Source organism: Camelus dromedarius, chromosome 12 (assembly GCF_036321535.1).
Source record: "Camelus dromedarius isolate mCamDro1 chromosome 12, mCamDro1.pat, whole genome shotgun sequence".
NCBI classification, from domain to species: Eukaryota; Metazoa; Chordata; class Mammalia; order Artiodactyla; family Camelidae; genus Camelus; species Camelus dromedarius.
In genome coordinates this window covers 14,980,972-15,004,762 of record NC_087447.1, presented here as the reverse complement: position 1 = coordinate 15,004,762, position 23,791 = coordinate 14,980,972, and the positions used below count along the sequence as shown (strand labels likewise).

The 23,791-nt window shown below is 49.3% G+C and overlaps 1 protein-coding gene across 10 annotated transcripts in view; it reads right to left on the bottom strand.

Moving 5' to 3' along the window:
* Positions 1–57: 57 nt before the first annotated feature.
* The window catches only part of AMBRA1 (autophagy and beclin 1 regulator 1), a 152,483-nt gene continuing 128,749 nt past the window's right edge, over positions 58–23,791 (bottom strand). For 5 of the 10 annotated variants that reach the window (XM_031459688.2, XM_064492398.1, XM_031459689.2 and 2 more), the window contains 4 exons: positions 16,184–16,323; positions 9,304–9,396; positions 7,818–8,011; positions 58–1,617 (listed from right to left, as the gene is read on the bottom strand). In XM_031459688.2, the coding sequence (XP_031315548.2) occupies positions 1,121–1,617; positions 7,818–8,011; positions 9,304–9,396; positions 16,184–16,323 (924 nt within the window). In that variant the 3' untranslated portion in view covers positions 58–1,120. The other 5 variants (XM_064492400.1, XR_010383345.1, XR_010383346.1 and 2 more) reach the window with 5 other exon arrangements.

Sequence of the window (23,791 nt, the reverse complement as noted above, 5' to 3'; positions counted from 1 at the left end):
CCCCCATCTCCCCTCCAACACCCCCTCTTCCATCCCCATGGAAACAGAGGAGCCTGGTGAGGGGCATGTCATCATTTTAATGATGTAGATCTTTGGTGTTTCCCTCATTTACAGTCAGACTATCCCCTCTCCTCCCACCAAAATGTTTCTATGATGAGTTACAAACAGAAAAGAAATCACATTTTCATACTAAAAACAAAATAATCAGAGCCTTGATTTCTCCACTAGAAACTACACGTACAGTTCAGGATTCCACATGCAACACCTTAAATCACAGACCAAGACCTCACATTCTGACCTGGAGTCTCATCCCCTCCCCCAGCCTTGGGCTGGCTTTGGCCTAGGATCAGGTAATACTGACACCCACAGGTGCTGCTCTAATGGCCTTCGGGGTGGTGGGGAAGGAGGAGCTTGGTGGACAAGCCCTGGGGGCTGGCCAGCCTACACCCCCCACTCCTGAGTGAGGACCTGCCCACCATCCCTTGACCCCCTCCTGTATCAGGCAAGCAGGTTGCCCCCTTCACTCCATGGTTGTTCCCCACCAGTAAGTACAGGAAGTCCCTGTCCTCAGGAATCGGGGAGCCTGGCCTGACCCCGACTGTGGTCTCTGTAGGGTAAGATGATAAAGAGAGCTCAGAGATGAAGGTGGTTTCTGGGGGCCAGGTTGCTCCTCTTGCTTTTGGGCTCCTAGTGGCTCTGCCCACACAATAGGTGAACAGGGAGAAGCTGTCCCCTGGCCACTGTCCAGGATGGCTTGGCCCAGATCTGGAAGACTGTCCACCTTTCTGGGGGCTCTCTGCCCAGGGCTGAGTCCCTTGAGCCATGCTTCTAGGAGAAAGGTGGGTTCATGGCAGGGATGCCTACTTCCTCCTCCATTCACACTGAGCACAGCAGCATGTGGCTCCCCTGGGCTCCAGATCCTGGAAGGTTCTAGTCTCGAGGCAAGCCTCGCCCAGTGAACTGCCTCAAGCCCGCCGACTTGGACTCCCTCTCAACCCCCCACCCTCTTGCTCCTGTTCCCTGACGCAGCCTGCAGCTCTTCCGCGTGTCCAGTTCCCAGTCAGCTGTGAGGTCTGGTTTCTGCTCAGCGGTTCGAGGGGAGGCACCAGTGCATATGTCTCTACCTGTTCCGTGGCTCCCCACTGGGGCCTGCAGCCTCCCCCCTGCTGCTGCCCCTGCCATCAGGAAGGTGGTTGTTATTGGTCAGGTCGCAGTGCAGGGTTGGTCTCTCAGTGCTGGGAAGGGGTAAAGGAGGAGGGACAGGGGAGGAAGAGGGCAGGGTTGGCTGGGGTGGCTCCCGCCCAGGGGTACCAGGCTGGTCCCAGGAGGCTGTCCGGGGGCTCAGGCCTCGCTCTGCCAGCTGCCCAGGTTCCAAGAGCAGTCCCCGAGAGGTGGAGGGCTGGGGCGAGGAGGCCTGCGCAGCACCAGGCTCGGTGCCCGTCTGGGAGCTGCGGTGAATGCGGTGGCTGACAATGATGTTGTTGCCGAAGCCCCCCATGGAGGCCATGGTGGTGCTCTGCTCCCGCTGCACCACGGCTGTCATGCCCCCTTCTGCCATCAGCCGCTGGATCCTGCTAAGAGCGTCTTCCCCACTGGCACCATACTCTGAGCCCTCACCTGGAAGGCACAAAGCAGAAGACAGGGAATTAGGTGCAGGCCTGGGCCTCGGAGTCAGGCCGGCAACCACTAGTAGGAACTGGGGGATTCTAGGCTAAAAGAAGAAACAAGAAGAGGGACAATCCCTCATTCTGAGAATCAGAGACTTGGAAGCTAGATAAGGCTCCCCAAGTGATCATAATTCATGTTTCTGTTTTATTGGTGGGGAAACTGAGGCCCAAGCTGCTCAGCCAGTTAAGAGGTGGGGCTGGACCAGAAGCTGGGAGTCTGGCTTTAAACCCTTCAGCACCAGTGGCATTAGTGGCAGGCTGGTCATACAATGAACGGAGGCGGCTGAGGTGAGCCCAGACGGCTCACTGTCTGCCTCTCTCTGTCTCGGGTAACCTGGCAGATCTGGCCCTGGGATAGGGTGTGCTGCCTGGTCTTTGGAAACTGAGGGCATCATGTGGGGTGTGGCCCAAAGGCAAACAGTCTGCTCTGCTCCATCTCAAAGCTGTGCTGTCTCTTCTCACTGTTGTTTTGTTAATGTTACTTCCTAAAAGCACAGGAGGAAGACTGGATTTTTAACTGTTCCCTAAAAGGCACTCTGTGTCCTCCACTTCCGCTTTACTCACCAACTTTCCCAAGTTATTTCCCACACACTGTTCTCCCGGGGCTGCATGCCTGATACCCTCGTCTTTCCCTGGAGGCAGCCAACTGCCCCAGCCTGGGTCTCCAGCCTGCATCTCTAGGGAGGAAGAGAGAAGGTTCTGCTCCTTCCCCAAAGGCCTGAGCTTTCTCTGGTGTGTGAGCAGATGAGGCTTTGGTTCAGAGCTCAGTTCTGCCACTCACTAGCTGTATGACCTTGGACAAGTCCCTTGCCACCCACATCCCTCAGTTTTCTCACCTGCAAAAGAGGGATGAAAACATCCAGCCTGCATGCAGCCAGGCAGAGGGAGTGCGATAATGCTCGTCAGTACTGGCACACAGCAGGCGCTCAGTCGGATGGCTGTTGTGAATAACCTGGACTCTGCAAGTGGAGCCCCATCCCAAGGAACCTTCCTCCAGCTTGTGCTCAGCCCCCACTGGGCAGGTAAGTGGTCCAAGCCTGTGAGCAACTGTGATCGTGGCTCCCGGGCTGCCAAGGCTGCTCTACTAAACCAGATTTGTATCCTTTAGCTACCTGTTGGCCACTTTGGGATTCTGCAGTCTGGTGGGCTTTGATGGTGAATTTTTTTCTCTTTTTGGGTATTTGTTGTCTTTCCAACAGTTGTCTTTGCAAGACTTTCTTTGCTCCCTCACTGTCCAGTGCCTTCTGTAGGCTCGCCTTGTCAGAGCTGAAGCCCGTTAGATCTCCCCCTCCTCCCAGTGCTTGGCAGGCATGTGCTAGCAGTTCTTCCTCCAGGTCTTACTGAGACAGTTCTCCACAGCCCTGGGTGGGGACGTCACCTGGGCTTTTGCTTATGTCCACTTGCTTTTCTCCATATTCCTGGTAAATTCTACCCTTCCACCCCCCAAGTCCTCAAGGCAGCTGCCCTCACACGTGTCCCCCTCAGCTAGCTCAGCACCAACTCCCAGGGCCAAAGGAAAGAGAACATGAAGGGCTCCCAGAGCACTGCTCTCGGGGGAAACAGCCGTCCAGCAGTGGGGAGGGGGTAAGAGGGAAGGTCAACCAGGACCTCGATGCCAGCACAGCTTCTATCCTGTGAGCCAAAAGGGCTGCCTGGGGAGGGCCCACAGGGACCTCCCTGTGCTCACTGCCACGCCGACTGCTTTCTAAGAACTCTATGCACAGAGGGCCTCCCCAGCCTGGTCTGGGGTGTGCAGCGGGCTGGCCCAAGGCCTGTTGGCATTGAAGCTCACTGGGCTGGGCTCTGTGCCTGGTGAACTATCAGCTCTATTCATGCAGATCAGTTCGAGGGGCCAGACGGGACTGCCTTGGGGCCCTAAGGGAAATGCCACAGCCAGATCCATCCCTGCTGCTGGCACTTGGGTCTGGGCCCCTCTGTCCTTTCCCACTGTGCCTGTGGCTCCAGTATGAGCCATCTCTCACCACGACTGCAGCTGTCTTTCCTAACTGGTCTTCTTGCTTCTCATCTCTCTCCTTTCCACCCAGCCTTCATGCTGCTGCTATTACTATTTTAATGAAGCTCTGATCCACTGAGTCCACACTCTGTCCCAAACCCAGCAACCCCAAAAGTCCTCCAAGGAGTTAAGACTCCTTAGTGTGACATTTAAGGGCCCTCTGGTCAGTTCTGAGCCATTCCCCTGACCATACCCTCTTCCTGCTCCCAGTGACCTTACTGAGGCCGACTCGGTGCTGCTGTGTGCCCATCTGCCCCTCCTGTATACACTGGAGATGCTCTACTTGCCGTGCACTTGTCCATTTCCTTATGTCTAAAGTCCACTTCTTTTTAACATGAGTACCACCTCCTTCCCCTGGTCCTCCGTGGTCCCCAGCTGGGAGTGGCTGCTCCTTCTCTGAGCCCTTGCAGTGACCCACACCTCCTTGTGTCAGAGTTATCTGTGGCTGCAGCATCTCCCTTCTGGGTTCTAAGTTCCTGAACATCTTGGACTAAGTTTTATGCATCTTTGGGCCCAATGTCTAACGTGTGGGCTTGCTCTCGGTGTCTATTTGTCAAATGAATGTGTGAATGAATAAAGGGCTCCCAGGCTGTCTACAGGCGTTCCAGACTTAAGGTGGCTCCTGAAAACTGGTCACATGTCACTCTGCTACTATGGAGATGCACTTAAATGTCTATTTCCTTTCTGGACCTGCTTTTTGAGGGAACAGACATGGCTTCATCTCTGAATCTGATTCCCTCTGCAATACCTTTGGCTTCGTGGTGTCTGATACAATGCCAGACATAAAGTAAGTGCTCAAAAAAAATCCAATAGAAGAATTAAAAATGTACACATGAATGGTTTCCTCAGAGCTGGATGTAGATAGCTTCAGCCTAGAGAGCTGTGATCTGTGCTCTCTTTTGGGAACTCTAAGCCAAGGCTAAGGGCCCTGCAGGCAGCCAGCACATTCTTCAAGAGGATAACACAGGGGCCTGATGGAAACAGCAGCCAAGGGATCCAACTTATTAGCTCCAAGAGCAGTGGTGGTTGTAGGGGTTAATTCTTCCCTGGAGCAAAAGCGTTTCTTTTTGTCTTTGAAAAATGGGGGACTGATTTAATGTTGATGTGAGATCGTTTCCTTAGCAAGTTTTAAGGTACGTTCTGGATGCAGAGGCCAGGATGGGATCAGGAACTTCCCATAGTGCCCAATTCTGGGGGTTTCACAGCTCAGAAGAGGGGAGTGAGCTTGAGTCAAAAGAGGAGCTGCCCTTCCTGACCTCAGGGGTCGTGCTGTCCCTCCCTTTGCACATTGCTTTTGCCTGGCCCAGGGCCCAGGCTACTGCAGCTGGCCTATTGTCTTCACCAGACAACAAAAAAGGTCTAGGCAACCTTCCCAGAAGTCAGAGGCAAAGCCATGGGCTCCCCAAACAGTGCAGCACAGCCAAGCTCAGGGGCAGGGCCTTGCCTCTGCACAACTCATTCACTCCACACACTTCCTGAGTGCTCCCTGCATGCCAGGCAGGCACTGTATCAGTGCTGGGGGCAAACAGTGAGTCCAGGAAATGCCTTGCCTCCCTCTCTGAGTGACAGGGCAGGGAACCTTTAAAGCCAGACAAGCAAAAAAGTCAGCACCTGCAAATGCCCCCTGTGGAGGGCTCTTCCTAGAGGTCCTAGACAGAGCTGAATGGATTTTAATCAAATTTTTATAGAACATGAAAATGAGGAGTAGCCTGGGAACCCTTTGGTGCTAGCTGATGGGAAAGGGCTAAGGGAGAGACAGGCCACAGAATGGTAATCACCACAAGCAGAGCTGGTCTCCCACACTAATAAATCCGGTGCCCGGTGTGTGTGTGTGGAGGGAGGCACAGGCAGAGGTGGTATCCCCAACTGCCCCACCTTCAAGCTAAACGCAGAAGCAGGGTTAACCAACCTGGCCAGCAGCTTCCTCTACATGTTCTTGCAGATGTGGCCACCAGTTTGCCAACAAGGAGAAAGGAGACAGGGCTGGGACGGGGTGCTGGTATTCAGTGGGGTGAGCACCTCAGGACAAGTCTCCTGGCCCCAGGAGAGACCAGGCTGGCCGGTCACATCTGTCAGTCAGCATCCCACACGTCTTCTCCCCTTATTTCTTCCTAGGTGTGGGGCTTTCTGAAAGGGACAGTGATATTGTCCCTTTCAGAGGTGGCGGTCTAGAGCTCTAGGCAAAGTTCCCAGGGCCACAGACAGACATGGTGAGCCATCTGAGCTACTCTGCTGAGGCTCCGGCTCACGACTGCTCTCCCTGCTGGAGAGCACCTCTGACCTCTGACTGACTTGCCCACCACCACCTGCTCTATTTTGTAGGGAGGAGACTGGGAGGGAATGAGGTTCTGGCCTCTGGAACCAGGAAGGAGAATCTCCTTCCTCCTGCCAGCCTATCTCCCCTACTCCCAAACAGTAAGAAAGGAACTTATAATTGACTGGCGGTCAGAAACGAGCTGATGCTAATCAAGAAATAATCAGAGGCTACTTTGGGAGGTGAAAACACCAGAAGATGCCCTTCTGCTCAAGTGGGCAGCCCCCACTGCACTTTACCTCCAGGGTGAAGGCCTTCCTCCTGACCCAGGTCCTGTAATCTGCCTTCCCTGCTCATCCAGCCGCAGTTCTCAACATGAGCTGACAGACCACGAACATGAATCCGCTAGTGGTTCTTGGTGCAGAGTGTAATGTTTTTGAACTTGGTGTCCTTGCAGGTACTACGCCCTCTGCCAGGAATGCCTGCCCCCTCCCATCCCTCTCCCACTTTGCCTGACACTTTCCTACTTATCTTTGAAGGCTCAGCACAGGGTCACCTCCTCCAGAAGTCTTCCCTGAGCCCCACCTCCTCTGTGCCCCGAGGTCCTGATCACACTGAGTAACTTATCTGCTGGGTGTCTGCCTCCCTCTCTAGACTTCTAGTTCCTTGGGGAAAGACCAAGGCCATTTGTTTTTGCAGCCACAGTGCAGATACATACTAGATAATCAGTAAATGGCTATGAGATCGCACCAGACCGGGCCGCCTCAGACTTCTGCCTGGGGCTGGCTGGACGGGCTTCAGCTCTCTCCTGCTCAGCGAGGCCTGGAGCTGCACCGGGCTGCTCCAGGTGGCACTGCCAGCTGCTATGTTCACACCAAGAGGCTTCCATCCAACAGAGTAATGGGCCTCAGTTGTAGGTGGCCTGGGCCACAGACCAAAAAGGGGCTTAACTGTAAAAAAAAAGTCAGTTTATGGCAGCAATGGGGACAGTGCCTGGTGGTAGGGCTGTGATAGAGAAAGCTGTTTCCTGGAGGTAACACAGGCAGATTTGTTACTCTTTGCGCGGTGCACACTGTGTCTTTTCTTCTCGTGGTCTCTCTTGAGCAAATGGTTTAACGTAGACCTAGAAAATGCATGTCTGTTTGGAGGCTGCCTTGTTGGAGTCTGGAGCAGCCAGGGGCTGGAGTAGGGGGTAAGGAGAGCAACTGAGCGAGAACAGCCTATTTAACACAGCTGCTGACAAACTCCAAAGGGGCTCAAGCACTACCGCTGGGAAGTGCTAATTGGTTCTTAGCAACGAGGCCGGCGCAGAGCGCCAGGGCCAGGCTGGCTGAGCCACGCCTGCACCAGGGGAGAGGAAGAGGCTGATTGTGTGCCAGCTTGCAGCCAAAATGGTGATGGACCACAGGCATGTGAGGGCCCCACCTGTGGCAGTCCCGAATCCGCCAGGCTAGTCAGCGAAGACAAACTAACCTGTGGGGTGGCCCTGGGAGCCCGAGGTGCGAGTTTCTGGAAGGAGAGCTCACAGCAGTCTCTCTTGTGGCCTTTTCTATCAAGGTGACTTTCTGTGGTCTCTCTGTGGAAAAACAACCTGGGCCCTCCAAGTTTTAGAGGATAATGAGGTCAGGGTCCTTGGTGGGGGCTGAGCAAAGCTGTAAAAAAGGTCAGTTAACTGGAACTGTGACCCAGACCAGGGAAATGATGTTCCTACCTGAAGAGGCTCAGCGCCACCACGTGAGGGGGTACTCACCCTGCCTGGAGTGGCACTCTCCCAGCACCACCTGTCTGTGTGCACTGGCCGGGAGCCTTAGGGAGGGGTGACAATGGTCCCAACTGCCCACCCCTCAGCCTTATTTCCCCTCTGGCATTACATGGCCCCTACCTTCACCAGGACCCGAAGCTGCTGTCCCTGGCTCCTGTATCTCCCTCTCCGTCTGTGTTTCGGCATTCTGCAGCTGAAGGGCCAGAGTCTGGGTGCCCTGAGATGTCACTGAGGTGGTGGGGTTCCGGGGCTGCAGCCCAATTGCATTCATCAGTCCCATGTCTCTGTCTGTCCTCCATGTGGCTCTGCTGGTTCTAGGGAGAGAAAGGCAGACTGGAGTCAGGCAGGGCTTGGGACAGCACCCCCCGCAGAGCTCTTCAGGGCACAGCCTGGACCAGGGCCTGCAGGCTGGGAAGAGAAGCCCTGTACTCCTATGGCCGCCTCCCGATGGCAGTGAATTTGAGTCCTTTCTCCTTCAGATCAGTCCATTCCCTGGGACAATGAAAGGAGGCTTCAGAACCTCCAATTTTGCAAACCCAGTTGGTCCAGTCACTTCCTTAAATGAGGACCTTTCTGGGGAGGTAGAGATGGCTAATCTTAAAAGTCTCTTAAACTTAGATTCAGGAAACCACTAGCTGAGCTCCATGGACAAAGGCTGAGCAGTGGAAGAAGGTCTTTCCTCTTTAGCTTTTCCTACATTCTAACTCTATGCTGACAAGACTCCAGTTTAAATTCTTGGGACTTTCCACTTAATCTCCACTTTGGAGGAAAGGCACCAGGACTCTTATGAGGCTGTTCTGGGATCCTCCCTCAGGGCCTCCTAAAAATAGACCCTTGAAGGCAGGGAGCACAAGGCTGCCCCATGGGTAAGGCCCAGGCCAAAAGCTTTACCCTCTATTCCTTGGGCATTTCCCAGGCAGTGACCCTCAGAACAGCTGGAGCTGGCAGCAGAGGGAGCCCAGGACTTTAAAGGCGGTCACCAGCCATTCATATTTCTAGCTGCTTCTGGATTACTCCTCCAGCTGTGCCCTGTACTTCCTTGAGGAAGCAGTGATTGCCTTGGCTTTATAGTCAACCCAGCATTTTGTTTCCTCAGGATGTCCCAGTCTTCATTAATGAATTAAGTGATAAGAGGATCAGTACCAGGTTCTTACTCTCCAAGTGGCCTCTCGGGAGGGTTTGTCCCTCGGTTGTAGCTCTGGGCAGTTTGGTCCCTGAGGCCCTGGTCACGTGGGAGATGGCCCATGAGCAACTTCCAAGGGAGCACATCCCCCTCCAGTGCCTTGTCTTCTCTCCTCACCCCAGTGCACCCAGACACCATGGCCAGGACTTGGGGTGGGGTGGGGGGGGCAGTGTACCAGCTTGTCTCAAATCAAGACTCAGATAGCAGAGGTTTTGTTCTCTTTCTTAGCCATGAAACACTTTCCTCAAATGAAATCGTGTGCAAAAGCTCAATGCATGAAGCAGATCAAAGAAAAGCTGCTCTGGTTGAGGACAGGAACCCACAGAGCCCCAGAGCACAGTCTGAGGGCACTGCTCCAGAGCCCACAGGAGGCAGGAGGGCGGGCCTCCAGCCAGTGGAGCCCCTCCTCCTTCACCAACTCACCCTGGCCTCTCACTGCTCCGGCTGCTGGAGTGGACAGTGAAGACAGTCTCGTTCAGCTGGTCCCAGTAGTACTCAACGCCAGAGTTTAAGGCCCTGTAAATCAGGTGGGAAGGGTGGAGGAGAAAAGGTAGAAGGCATCAGAAGGAATGGCCAGAACTCCTTGCAATTCCGGGGCTTTGTGGACTGGCCAGGCAGTCCTTCCTCTCTCCTGGGGCTGGGCTGAGACCAGGACCAGAGATACTCCTGCATCAGGATGCTCAGTGTGGAGCAGACTGGATGACTCTCCAACAGCCCCAGTGGCTGGAGTGGTGTTTTAGCCTCTTCCTTTCCCCAAAGCCTAACTGGCTCCTCTCTGGGGCTAAGAGAGAGCTAACAGATAGCCATGCCAGACACAGGCAGTGGGTTCTTAGTGTTCTTCAGACATATAAGAAAGCAGCTAAGATGGCACATGAGAGGCCAGAAAGGCTCTGGAGATACAGGGTGTCACTATGGTCCTGTTTAAAGGCCGGGCTTGGTGCTCAGAAACAGTGCAGGCTCTCACCACCTGGTCTCCCCTACAGACATGGGCCTGAGAGAAAGGAAAATGAGGGCACCTTGACATTCTTACTTTGCCTGGAGGAAGTCTAAGTAGGAAAATCTCCCACTGAGCCAGAGTGGCCCACATCTCTTTCTATTCTGACTCTAGAGTCTCTCTGCCAGGCGGGCGGGACAAGACACTGAGAGAAGTGCTCGCAGAGCTGCAGACAACCCCGTAAGCACTCACAAACTCCTGAGGGAGGAAGGAGGGAAACTCCAAGAGCGATGCGCTGGACTGCTGACAGCACAGAGAAGAGTTTCTGTCCATCAGGTTCTCTGGGCAGCCAACCTTTCCTTGGTTCCTTCTTTCCCTGCAATGGAGTATCAAGCAGTTCCTTCCAATCCCACGTGGGCACAGCTGCCAGAAGGGAAGCAGTGGCCTGTCTTCTTTCTATACTCATGTGCCATCTCACGCAGCAATCCTGGCTGGGTCTCAAAACACAAGACAGCTTTGCTTTTAAAGATTCCCCACTGGAAGAGATGTTACCTAGCACCAATCACCACGGCTGAGGGTGTGGTGCTGCTGACAGTGGTGAACACAGGCGGACAGGAATTGGGAAAGAGGTGTCTTTGAGCCCTTTGATTAGAACTCCAGTGTCTACGTAGAGATTGTAAGAGATGCTCAAAATAGCCAGCTCTGCTCCTAAGTGGGGCAGGGTGTGCACATATGCTTAGAGAACTCTGCTACAGACTGAATTGTGTCCCCCCAATTCGTATATTGAAACCCTACTCCCACTGTGACTGCATCTGGAGATAGAGTCTTTAGGAGGTTAAGTGAGGTCCTAAGAGTATGGCCCTAATCCGAAAGGACTCTGGCTTTGTAAGGAGAGGAAGAGAGGGATCTATCATCTTTCTCTACCATGTGAGGACAAAGTTAGAAGGTGGCCATCTGCAAGCCAGGAAAGGAGTCCTCACCAGAACTCAACCATGCTGGCTTCCAATCTCAGACTTTCAGCTTCCAGAACTGTGAGAAAATACATTTCTGTTGATTAAGCCAGCCAGTCTATGGTATTCTGTTACGGCTGCTCAAGGAGACTAAGCCAAGCTCCAACGAAAGCCAGCTTTTAAACCTAGAGGCCTAGGTCACTGTCCTTTAATGACAGAACTTCTTTAATAAAGAACAAACAAATGAAAGTCAGTGGGCTGTAAGGATTAGCCAGGAAAAGATGAGTTGTGAGGGGGTCATGGAGGGGGATTCATTCATAAATGTGAGGTTAGACAGTACAGGGATCCAGCGGGGCCTGCATGATGAGCAGCTGTGAGTAGGAGGCTATGCTACCTCAGGTGAAAGGAACTGCGCCTGGGCACTGAGCCCCCAAATCCGTCCCTAGAGGGTCACTGAGATTCTGGGGACTGGGCTTTGCCTGTGGGAAAGAGCCATAGCCAAACAAAAGTGCTCTCCCTTCCCCTGATCTGGACTAAACCCCTCCCAGCTCCTCACAAAGGGCAGATCTGGTGTGATCTTTTTTCAGATGAGCCCTCTAAAAAGGTAGCATTTCCTTCCTCTTCTGAATACTCAGCTATTTTTGTGGGGGTTGCCTGAGAAGAACAAGGGCACTGGAGGGCAAAGGTGAGAAGAGATCTAATGTTAGGGAAGAAGCCAAATGGCCAGAAGTCAACAGCAGAGACCCCCCCCAAAACAAAGCCACCTCCGCAATTTTTGATGAGCAAATCCTGGCTGCATGAGGCACCACTTGAAGCCAGCTGCCAGAGAGCCTCTGATTTACAAACTTGTCAAGATTTATTGACAGGTGGCAATACCATGTGGGTCCTCGCCAAATCCCTCCTCTGTAACTCTTATTAACCAGGAGTGGTTAGTGACAACAAACTGTTCTCACCAAACCAATACCAAACCATGTACTGAATGACCAAGCACCTTCCTTTCCATTTCAGAAAAGATGCCAGCTGAAGGCATACTCTCTGAGGTGCCACTGCCACCATGATGCTGATGGCCAAAGTGCTCAAACACTCTCTATCTGACAGCATGTGGCATCAGCTCCACACTGTGAACTCCACGCATTTACTGACGAGGGCAATTGCCAAACAGAACAGGGTGACAGAAACTATCCGTGTGCTGCCCCATTCTCCGCCAGACCCCAATCCTCTCTGCTTCCCACCAACAGGTCCAGTTCTAGCCATGGTTTGTTTTACCTTCTGTGGTCAGACCAGCTTGACTACAACATGCTCACAGATTTGGTTGGAATTCCACATACTATGCCAAAGAACAGAGTTGAAGACACCCTCTCTGGCTACTGAAACTCTTAGTCTTCAATACCCAGTATCATTGATTTGCATCTGTAAGCTAAAGAATGGTCCCAACCATCTCCTTTCTCCTTGGGCATTAGGGAGGATGAATGAGTCACCACTGTTTGCTCTAGGTTCTTCTTGGAAGCTAGACAAACACACAGAGGAATGGAGAAGAATGAGAAAGCCAATTGGGGTCAGCTTTTTCAAAGAGACTTCCATTCAGCACCTGGCTTCTTTCAGCAGCCTTTGTGAGCTGTGCTTCTGGGCTTGGCCCAATGACTCCCACACAACTGGAACCCTCAGGGCTCCCCAAACACAGCTGAGAGCCCGCCTGGCTTCCTTGGTGGTGACAACACTTTCACTCAGAACTCTGACCCTGAACGTCCCAACTTCTAGGGAGTGTTCCTTTTGAGAGCATTCCTTTTTCATCTATCAGGAACATGGCTGCAGAGGCTTGGACCACACAGCTCTCTCCTTGGAAAGAACTGTTTCCAAGACCAGTGTTTACCTCCCCCATCTCTGTAATGTGGGAAACGGTTGGGTCAGCCTGCAAAGTGCAGTCTCTGCGGCTCCCCTTTTGACTCAGAGGTGTGCCTTCCCTGGCTGATAGGTAATGCTTGATTAAAATCACCACTTACAGTGTTAGCTCCCTCTTAAAGGACAAAGCTAGGGCCTTAACAGGTGTCCTATACTCAGCCAAAGGGCCAGATGCCCCATGGTCTCAGCCCACTTTTCTTCTGACATGAGTCTCTGAATTCTGTCTTCTGAGCTGACTCTGAAAAGCAGTGGTCTTCCCAGCAACACCTGCCCCCCAACTCCCATTTGTAGGGCTGACCTATGAAGCCAGAAATGAGCAGGCACCTCCTCTATCAATCTGGTACTTCTCACCCACTATGGTTATTGGTGGGAGTTTGGCTTGACTAGCGGTCAGCCAGAGGCACTGTAGCAGCTTGGAAGGAGTGGCAGGTTAGGAAGTAAAGCAAAAGAGAAAGGAGCACCTTTCTGCTAGGAAGGGTGGGTGGCTGGGCCATCATCTACTGTACTGGCTTTGTACAGGGGCTGAAGAGCTAGTGGTTCATCTCTTTACCTATCCTAAGAATTTGCCTGGAGAAACGGAGTGTTTCCTGAGGCCTTTTTCTACTGTCAAATGAGGTTTTAGTACCATCAAGAGATGCCCAAGGAGCCTATTACTTCTGTCTTTGTGCTTGGAGACAGTGCCGAGGCTAAGACAATGGAGGAGAAATCAAGAAGAGGACTGAAAGCACAAAATGTGGTGCAGCTGCCTGTGCCTGAGACAAAGGCAGACAACCACCTGTTCTGGAGGGAGGGCTGTAATCTCATCCCAGCTGGCTTGCGTGCCCTTGGGATCGGGTGTGCCAGGGAGCCGCATCACACACAGGGGGCCAGGCAGCAGGCCTCAAGCAGCTGATTACTTAAGAGACCACAACCCTGAGCTTCTACTTCCCTGTTTATTTGTCCTCCTCATTCTAGGCCAGAGACCAATCACAGATTGTTTGAAATATGTAAACATTCATTCTTATCCTGTCTCTTTTCCCACTGCATCAATCACCTGACCCTTAAACGGCTCAGAGCGATCTAGAACCGCGTTCTTCACCTGAGGTCTTAAAAGAGTTACAAAATTACATGCGTGCTCTTGTGGTATGTTTTTCTGTGGAAGAGAGTATGTTGCTTTCATTGGAATTTTAAAGGGGTTTTTGACTGAAAAAAAAAAAAAGGTTTCAGAACCTGCTGGAGGAAAGAACTACCAATCAGAAAGTTAGGAAGCTAATTCTGTCACTGATCTGCTGGGAGGCCTTGGGTGAGTCTTAGCTTACTTACCTGAATATTGTTCTAGTATTTCCTGCCTAAAGGAAAAAAAAAACAAACAAAAAAACTGTATAGTTATGAAGGGGCCTGAGAACTAGAGAAGCTTTGAACAACTTGGGACAAAGTCATGTCCATCTTAATTTATATGGTACCCTTAGATACTGGCCCTAACGTCTGAGGCATTTGTTAACACAACCCAAGAAATCAGGAAAAACAGCAACATCTAAAAGGCAGGCTCAAGTCACTCCCTCTGAGTCCAACACAACTTGGTCTGTGATGGGATGCTGTGCACTGTGTCAGACACTCGTGCTATCTCATCATGGAAGAGCCTTGAGTTGCTGGTGGGGAAGAGAGCTCCCCAGGCAGCCCAAGATGGCTCCAGCCTGCTGAGACTCTGGATGCTGAAGACAACATATGGGGAGAAAAGAGAGGCCAAACCTTCATGTTTGGCTGAGGTGTCTGTGACTCACACCAAGTATGTAGGCTGGGGTTTTAGACATAAAAGCCTTTGTGGGCCCACGACAAACTATGAGTAGAGATTCTCCAGGGGAGGGGGCTGTGAGTTTGGTTGGAACAAAGGTTAGCGGCTGGAGCCACAGACGAGACAACAGTGCTGAGGAAGGATGTCTTGGAAAAACAGGGAAAGAAGAAGTCTATAACTACAGTGTTGGTAAGAGTAAAATTATGACATAAGTAAAATTATCCAGAATTCTCTCCTAGTTTTGGAGAAGATGCCTGTTAGATTCCTCTTATGTATTCCTAAGAAAAGAGGAAGAGATAAGACAATCAGTCTAATGTGCTTTGGGGAAAAAGAAATAGTTCAGGGCAGACTGACCCTGGGACTATGGACAGGCCAGGGGGAAGGGCAGCAACGGACAGATCAGGCATCTGGACTAACAGTGAACAGCCATGAAAGAAGCAGGCTGTGTTCTGGAAAGGCACAAAGAGCTAGTGAAAGCGGCTCTGTGGACGGAGACTGAAGCGAGTGCGGCTGGCAGAACCAAGCAGTCTCCCAGCAGCAAGAGCTGCTTGACTAGGTCAGGCTCAGGGAGCAGCCTCAAATCTTTGGAAGGGGCTCTGAAAATTCAAGGTGGGATGAAAAAGCTGCCCTCAGAACCAGGTTTTCCTTCTCTTGGGCCATCGACCTAGCTCAGCTGACAAGGGCTCAAACACCAGTCACCTACCAAGCCACAAAAACTGACCCAAATACATACTTTGGGAAAAATCACCAAGGGCCCTATCAAAGAGACCCTACCAGACCAGTCACACCATGCATGCTCTGTGATTTGCAGAACACCCTCGGAGAAGACTCCACACCAAGTGAAGGACGGCATTATGACAGCCTGGAGGCAGAAGTGGTATTTAGTCGGCTGGAACCCTGCAGTGGCCCACGCAGCAATCAGCCTGATCTGCACTGAAGTGCAGAGTTTCACACTCCCCACCTGGCTGGGTCTGGAAATTGATGACAGACCTTGGCTGACTCCCAGGGTCTTGAGTGAAGACTGCCTAAATAGACCTCCACCCTCCAAAAAGCTAGAGGAAGGGGAAGGGGTGTCATCAGGACTTAAGACAGAGATGCTTTGGCTTCCTGTCCCCTCCTACCCACCTACTTCAAGACCAATTAATACCCATCTTGATTTTAAATCGAGCTTTTCAATCTGCCTTCACTATTATGAACCAGAGCCCCATGCCAAAGGAAAAGTAGGCAGGACACAGACAGAGCCAGGCTGTCAGAGATCAGTGGCTTGACAAATTAGGGCTTTAGCAATACTCTATTTCCAATTTTATTTCCTAAGTTAATGTCTATGGCATTTACACAAATGCAAGACCACCTGTTGAATTTTTCAAAGAAAGATTTAGAAAACAATCTTTGATATCTATGCTTTTGCCTGCAGGGAAACTTTACTATCACTAGGAAACCAAAGAACAAGGGAAAACAAAGAGGCAAAAAACCCCACAACACGACTGCCTTAGATTTAAGAAGACATAATAATCAGACCAGTCTTTTGAAGATTTCTGGAATGCAGAGCTAATCTTAATATCCCGTAGGTTAAAAGGACCCTTTTAAGGAATGACACTGAGAATGAGGCAGGCTCAGCAGGATTCAGATTTCCCATACAGAAGACCCCACCTCACTGGTCAGATCCACTGGCGAATGCTGATGACTCCAGTCCTCCGCCTGGATGACCCCCTGAGCCCCTCACCCCGTCAGCCCCCTTGAGCCACTCACTCTGGTCGGCAGATCACCAGGTCTCCTTTGTTGGTACCATAGGCCAGGCCGAGCCCTGGCTCGGGCAGCCACCGGGCAGAATTGATGCTGACATGTCTCCGCTGGTCAGCAGGCATGGGGTAAAGGACGTTGAAAACTCTCTGGGTGGGAGAGAAAGAGGGAAGAAAAGAGAATGGGAGGAGAAATAGTCTGTTACCAAGAACAACAAAATCCAGGGAGAAACCAAGTCCCTTCTATGACCTGAAGCAAGCTAGCCACAGGGAGGAAAGGAGATGGTTAGGCTGTCAATGGAATGACTTTTAATATATATTTGAGAACTTGGGGAAGCACAGGGGAGGGTGGGACCCTCTTACTTGAAGTGAAGGCAGGAAGTATCAGGGGCACACATGGACTTTTCTGCATGCAGCTCCACTGTGCTCTCCTCACAGCCTTTAACTTTTCTCATTTCACTGCTTTTTAGGAACCCCCTGGAAGGCCCCACGCAGAGCCTAGCACACCAGGAAGGACTGCCCAGAACTTTCCTCTGACCACACAAACCAGTGAGAGCCAAGCTCCACTGGTAGTCCGTTACCATGGAAATCATAGTGCTCTCATAGTGCAGTGGGGAACTGAAGGTGAGAGGGGGGCAGAAGGGGGTGATAACATCAAAGAATATTCTTAATTCATCTAATTAAAAGCAATGTTCAAACTGCTATTGTTAAGGAAACCTAAAAGGTGCAATGAGATGTAAGAAGCAGGGCAGAGAGGAATCTTGAACACAGAGGTACAGGATTTCTTTCTAGCTTATATAAATCACCATTAAACAGATCATTTCCACTTCTCAAAGGGAGTCACCTTTCATTAGTCTATGTCTTTCCAAAGCTACTATTCTCTCAGGGGGCAGTTTAGCTATGTCTCAGGTTGGGCTGAAGGTGGTATTTGGCTACTGACCAACAAGATGTTCCAGAAGCAACTTCAGTCAGAGACAAGGCAGGGCAGTGGAAGAATGAAAGACATACTTTAAGAGTTAGAAAGACCTGGGTTTGTGTCCTGACATCACTGTATAACACTTTCTCTAGATCTCAGTTTAAAAAGAGGCAGCACCAACACTCAAAAAATGGGAGTGATGAAAAGAAGTATATAAAATGCCTGGCATGGTACCAGCTCAAATGTGGTAACTGTCGTTATTATTAACAGAAACCTTTGTCTGGGGCTTCAAAACAAACAAACAAACAAACAAAAACAAATAAAAAAAGTCATCAGCGCCTATGAAACGGACACGAGGCTGAAAATCTATAAACTGGAATTTTAGTCAATACGTTTTCTCTTTTAGTCTCTTCACGTTTTAATCTATAAACAAGGGATGAACTCATCTGCCTTTGCTTGTCCCTATGGGTTGATGAAAGGAAAGAAAACCAGAATAAAATGAAAGCATGATTTAGAAAATAATATTAAAAAATGAACTTAGGGTGGTACAATAATTTTTCTGATTATCCTCATGAGGGACCAAAAAGAAAAAAGTAAATATTGAGCTAGGGGTCCATGTCATTTACACAAATCAAGTGTAATGTGCAAGTCCTGCTTTTGGGAACACTTGTTCATGTGCCGTGGGTTCCTATCTGAAAGTAAAACCAGGACAGCCTCTAGACTGGAGAAGCAGCAGCATTCTCAGTGTGCTGACACATACAAGGAGAATCCTGTTATAAAAATGCTCCAGCTTTGTGGTGCCCAGAAACATGCCTGGGCAGCTAATGACACAGTGCCGGAACGGCCCTGCTAGGGTCCTGAGGTTGAATGGGTCTTCTGCAGGTATGAAACTGGCTCCGGTTTGAGGCATAAGACTGACTGCCCTGTGGCTGCTGCACCAAGAAACTCCTATGCCCTCCCTAACTGACTCAACTCCAAATGTAAGAATTAACCAGGGAGCCTGAAATCTTTAGTCTGAGGGGATTGCTGAAAAAGACCCCAGTGGGGTTTATGAATTTCTAAACTAGTCATCTAGAACGTGGTTCCCTGACCTTTGGATAATCTCTTCCTTGCACATACATGTGGCATGAGCCTGGAACAAATCCGTGGCTACGCTTCTCCACTAGCTTCACTGACTGACTGTCCACAGAGAAGGCAATGCCAGTCTTTTCCTTTTGCACCTAATCAACTCTTTTCCTTCAAACAGGGGGATGGGTGTGGTGCTTTCATCCTTTCTCACAGAGCTTTTCACCTTTCCAGAAGACAATCAATGGTTTCTGCCTTGGTATACACACTAAAAGGACAAAGCAGTGGTGATCAGACAGTTGTGGCTGGGGTCACTTAATCTGTTTAACTTTGCTTCTCCCAAAGGTCAGATGATGGAAGTGGGGATACACCCAGAGTCACAGAGGGATGTGTGTTAACTTCAGTGGGTTGTATGAGAGGAGCCTAGTCTTCACCTGTGGCAGCTCTACTGGGCTTCACAAGAGTCCCCCCTGAAATTGTAATGGTTCGTAATTGCAGAGAATGGGGCAAAAGGGCCAAAGAAAGTGGTCTTGCAATAAGGGGGGAGGGGTGCAATAAGGGGGGGAGGGGTGCAATAAGGGGGGAGGGGTGCAATAAGGTTAGGAAATCAAATGCTTTAAGGTTATGCTGAGTTTCTTGATGGAGGTCTCTTAAGAATAAGAAAACTCTTTTCTATTAATGCTCCAGACCAGGAAAGAAGCAAACAAGCCTCTCACATGTCACAATTTACCTTTTATAGTCTGTTGCTGCAGAGGGATTAACAAGCAAATACTATCAATATGTTTCTAAGTACAGGAACTTGCTCTGGGGACAAAACCCACAAGAGGCCAGTGTGATGGATGACCCAGCTTAGACGAGACAAGGTCAGAGGGATTGGAGAGAAGTAATTAAAGGTTGAGACCCCTAGATCTTGCTGCACAGATATTCACAACCTCCATGGCTACAGGAGTCATGGGGCATCGATTTGTCCTCTGGCTATGACAGCCCCTCCCCGCTCCCCCACCCCAAGCCCTTAAACAGTGTTGAAAGGGCAGCTCCCTAGAGCCCATCTCCTCCAATGTTTGGGTATTAGGCTAAATCCTGCTCCATGGAAGGAAGCCAGAAAATGCCACGTGAAGATCAGCAGCCTCCAGAATTCTTGATAAGCACTTGCTTGCTTATCACACTCTCGTGTGGGGGTGAGAAGGAGGGAGATGAGGGCAAAAAGATGAGGGCGGGATGAGAGCACAGAGGATGCAGAGTGGGTAGGAATCACTGATTTATAGGTCCTGAGAGGTCATCTGGTCCAGTACTCCTTATTTCACACATGCCTGAAACTAAAGGACCCTTTAGGGGAATGAGAATCTGGCCCATTTTGAAAACCACCCAGAGGTGTAATTTCCATTCCTTTCTCTGGCCAGAGTTTAACAGCTCTTAAAGCACCTCACAGAGGGGAACTACTCCTCACAACCAGCCTGAGAGATGAGAAAACACCTGGGCAACAAGTTCCCCAATGCTGACAGATGGCTGGGTAGCTCTGGCTGCTCCCAAATCATGTATGGTTTCGGCCATCAGTCTTTCCAACCCAGTGACTGGGAGATCTGTGAGTCTCCTCCCAGATTTCAATGGGGACTGGCTCTGTAAACCCAAAGTCCATCAGCACTGTAACAAGAAAGAAGATCTGAGACCATGGTAAGGGAAAGCTCTGGCCTTCGTTTTAAGATACGCCAAGTATATCTCAAGTAGAGCATTCCTTTAAGGCTGCCTTTGTCAGGGCACCTGAAGCTCCCCATGGGATGTTAAGGACAAAGCTGGGTGGCCTGCCAAAAACTCCCCCCTGTCTCTGACAAAACTGACACCCCCAGGAAGCTACAACACCAAGTTCTATTACACCGGGAGAGAATTATCAGGACCTGGGGGCCCTTTGTGGGGCGGGATATAAAACCCAGCTGCCGATTCATGTCTGCAGAGTCCTGGTTTCAACCTCTCAGCTATAGCTGTTTCCTGGTATATGGCAAATGCTGACAGAAACCCCCTCCTCAAGCAGACTGTTCTCATTTCTGTCCAAAATTTATGAAGGGAATTGGAATCAATAAGCTAGAAGGAACAAAGTTTTTAGAGTCAGTGTAGTCCCAGCATGTCAATAGGGAATGAGTCAGGTCATCAAGATCTTTACAGTTCTAAGGGAAAGAGAGAAGATGATTCTTCCACTTCTGGGGTCAAAGACAATCTCATGTACCACTTGCCCCTCCATCCCTCAAATTCTCTAATAGGAAGTAGGAACAAAAGAAAACAGTTCCCAGATCAAAAGTAAAGGGTTCTTGTTTCTTGTTCAAAGATATGAAAAGAATGAGAGGCAGCCAGAGCAGCTCAGTGGGAAACCTTCCTCTCCATCCTTTTAAAATTTAGAGGAAAAAGGTATTGCTGCCCTCAACAAGATGCTTTCTCTTTTACTGCATGTCAATAAAGCTCAGACCATTAGTCCAAGCAGCAAACTGCACTGCTCAGATCAGCCCAGATAAGAAGCTCAAAGAAAAAAAAAAAACTGCAGTTATCTTGTTTACATTTGGAAAGCTCATCATCTGTAAAGCTGGAACCTCGCAACAGTGGCAAGAGGTCGAGTGCGGTCAGCAGATCTCCCTTGTTTTAACTGAGACAATGGAAGTTGGTTGGAGGAAGGGGGCAATGGGAAACTGAGGCTGGAAGGGCCATGAGAGAAGGTGAAAGCCACGGGGGCTTTGAGGAAGTAAGGAACTGTGAGGAGGAGAAATGCCTTTTGGGTAACTGTGGGAGCCAAGGGAGGCTTTAAGCTTTTAGAGAGGGTTACTAGGAGAATTAACTCTCTGGGAAGAGGGAAAAATCAATGGAAAGCAGATGCTATGAGACAGCTGACCTTTCCATTGGAAATGGATGGTTACACAACTTGTCACAGGCTGAGAAACATACACATCCCAAAGCAGACGCGGGTAGGGATACGACAGCCATCTTTTCTTTCTTTGGGGCAGTTGATTTCCTAAGATTGATGAATTATTGGAGTTTCACCCCTAGGAAAATCCGATTGTTTTTCAGAAACTCTGACTTCCTTTATTGTCTCCAAGCCTTTGGAGTTTAGAACTCACAGGATGTTGATTTTAAAGTGGTTACTTAAAAACAAAAATCAGAATACCAAGTCACTTAACTCTCTTTACTCAGTTGAATTAGGAACAAATCTGCCTAGATCACCCTTGCCTTGTTCAAACCAAAGCTCCCCCAACAGAAAAGCAGCATAAACAGATCCTTTTGTTAACTCTTGGGAACTTGTTGCCTTCTGCTGCTATTGATAACCTGCTGCTTCAAAGTTGTTTCCAGCCCATCTCCTGTGATTTGTTGAGACCTAAAGACTGTCTCACTCACCTGTTCTCAAAGAGATCCCAAGGACAGCCAGAAAACAAGAATTTTATTTTTCAATCTGCCTGATGCTTTCCAAAGGCCACCTCTGGTCATTAGGATCGAAGAACAGAGATTACTTCAGTTTAGGGATCTACTGTGCTAAATCAAATACCGAGGCACTCAATGCTCCTGGAACTCCCAGAAATTAAAATAATTACTTCCTCCTGTGCCCACACCTCTGTGCACAACTTTCTAAATCACAAAGGAAATGGCCAAATGAGTAGTTGTGTGAGATATTCAGCTTGGATAAGGGAGTCTTTCAATATATTCAAGTATTTTAGTTGATTCACATTTTTTAAAAGAAGAAAGTTCAGGATGGGGGTTACATTAAAATATTTTCAGCTCCTACAAATGCAAAAGTTGGTTCTCCTACCAATTCTTAAAAAACAAAATGTTTTGCCTTTTATTTTTGAAACATCCACTGGGAATCTTTCACCATGTTTCAGTGCTGGTACTAGAACCTTGAGAAACTCACTGATATTGGGCAGAACTGTGGAAATGAGCAAGACACTTGATTTTCATAAGAGATTATATCTAATGCTTATGTTCAATTACCATTTACTGGGTCACATGCTAGGCACACTGATGGTGCTGGTGAGTAGGGGGTGTATGTTCATGTATGTGCAGGAAATACACAGCACACACGAGTTCAGAGCAACATATGCTCTTGGAGTGAATGCTGAGTGCCTCCTGTGTGCCAAGCACAGTGAAGGATACAGCAAGTGGAATGACCAGTCAAGAAGCCAGTAGTCTAGAAGGTAGGCAACAGGAGAGCAGGGAACAGATTCACTTTGTTCACTGTATTCCCAGACCTAGCAAAGTACCTGGCCCATGGTAGGGCCTCAATAAAATTTTGCTAAGTGAAAAAATAAAACGCAGCATAGACTGCATCTACTAAGAAGCCGTGGAGGAAAGAAACCGTCAGAGGAAAGAAATCGTCAGAGCTGGAGAAATCTGTCATGGAAAAATTCGCCTAAACTATTGGCTTTGATTGCAGCTCTAATGTTATTTTTAATTTTTTATCTTGCCCCCTCCCTTCTCTGACAAATCGCATCAGAGACACCACTGACTTCTCCCATACCCCCTCCCCCTTTTCTACAGCATCCTGAAGAAAGGAACTTTGAGGATAGATGCTTTGTACCACATCTCAGAAGTCAACTTTAAGATAATTGCAGCGGAAGCAGCTTTTAATCAACTGACAGGCAGCTTTAAGAAAATTAATGAGGACAAAATCTTAGGAAGGAGTAAATCATTTCTGACAACAAAGCTGTCTCTCTTTTATCCCAGTCTCCCCTTGAAGAAATAGTACCCTTCCAGGATACAAAAATAAAATATCTTTATTTTTGGTTTTTGCCACTCCCGAGGCCAGACACAATTAAGAAGAGGCTCAGTTCCCTCAGATTTTCTGGAGAATACTCTGGATGGAAATAGAGTTCCAGGTTACTTTTGAAAATCAGACTTTTAGAATCTAGGGAAATACAGATGATTGGACTTCATCACACACTAAATTTAGGGCAGGGAGGAAGCCATAGTGAAGATAATATATTGAAGAATGGAGCTAGGACAGGCCAAAAGAACCTATGCATGTTAGTTACATAATGCTGGTCAGTGCTGACAGCAGTGGACGCCCACCTGACCCAGGGTCTAAAGCTACAATTTAGTTATGATTAACTTGACTGCTCTGGATACCAAGCCTTTTCTGTGGTCCATTTTAATGAACTTATAATGACAGTCATCACTAGGCTGCCCTGTGAAGATGGCAATGAAATGGTATGAAATAAAGGAAGCCAACTAATGTTTCTTTATAACACAAGATCAAGATATTGCGTCCCATTTTTTAAGCCTAAGAATCTCTGTATATTAGCACGCAGGCCAACAGGCATGGGCTCATATTTAAGAGACTGAGTAAAGTCATCTGTGGGCAGGTAAGACTTTTAATTAGAATTGAAAAAAGGCCCCACAGCATTAGTCCTTAAAGTACCATCAGTAGGATGCTAGCATGATCCAGAAATGCTGAGGACAGGAGGTACTCATCAATTTCTCAACTTCTGGGAAGTATCTGAAAGATTTGGTTAAAGAAGCCATAGAAGTAAACCGGATGAGGTTCCAGAGACAGTAAGAGACAAGGTGAGAGCAAAGAGAAAAGGACACAGTTATATTGACAGGTCAGGTCTAATTAGAATTCCCATGTAGTCGATTAGCTCTCAATCTTGACTCAGCGTGCAGACT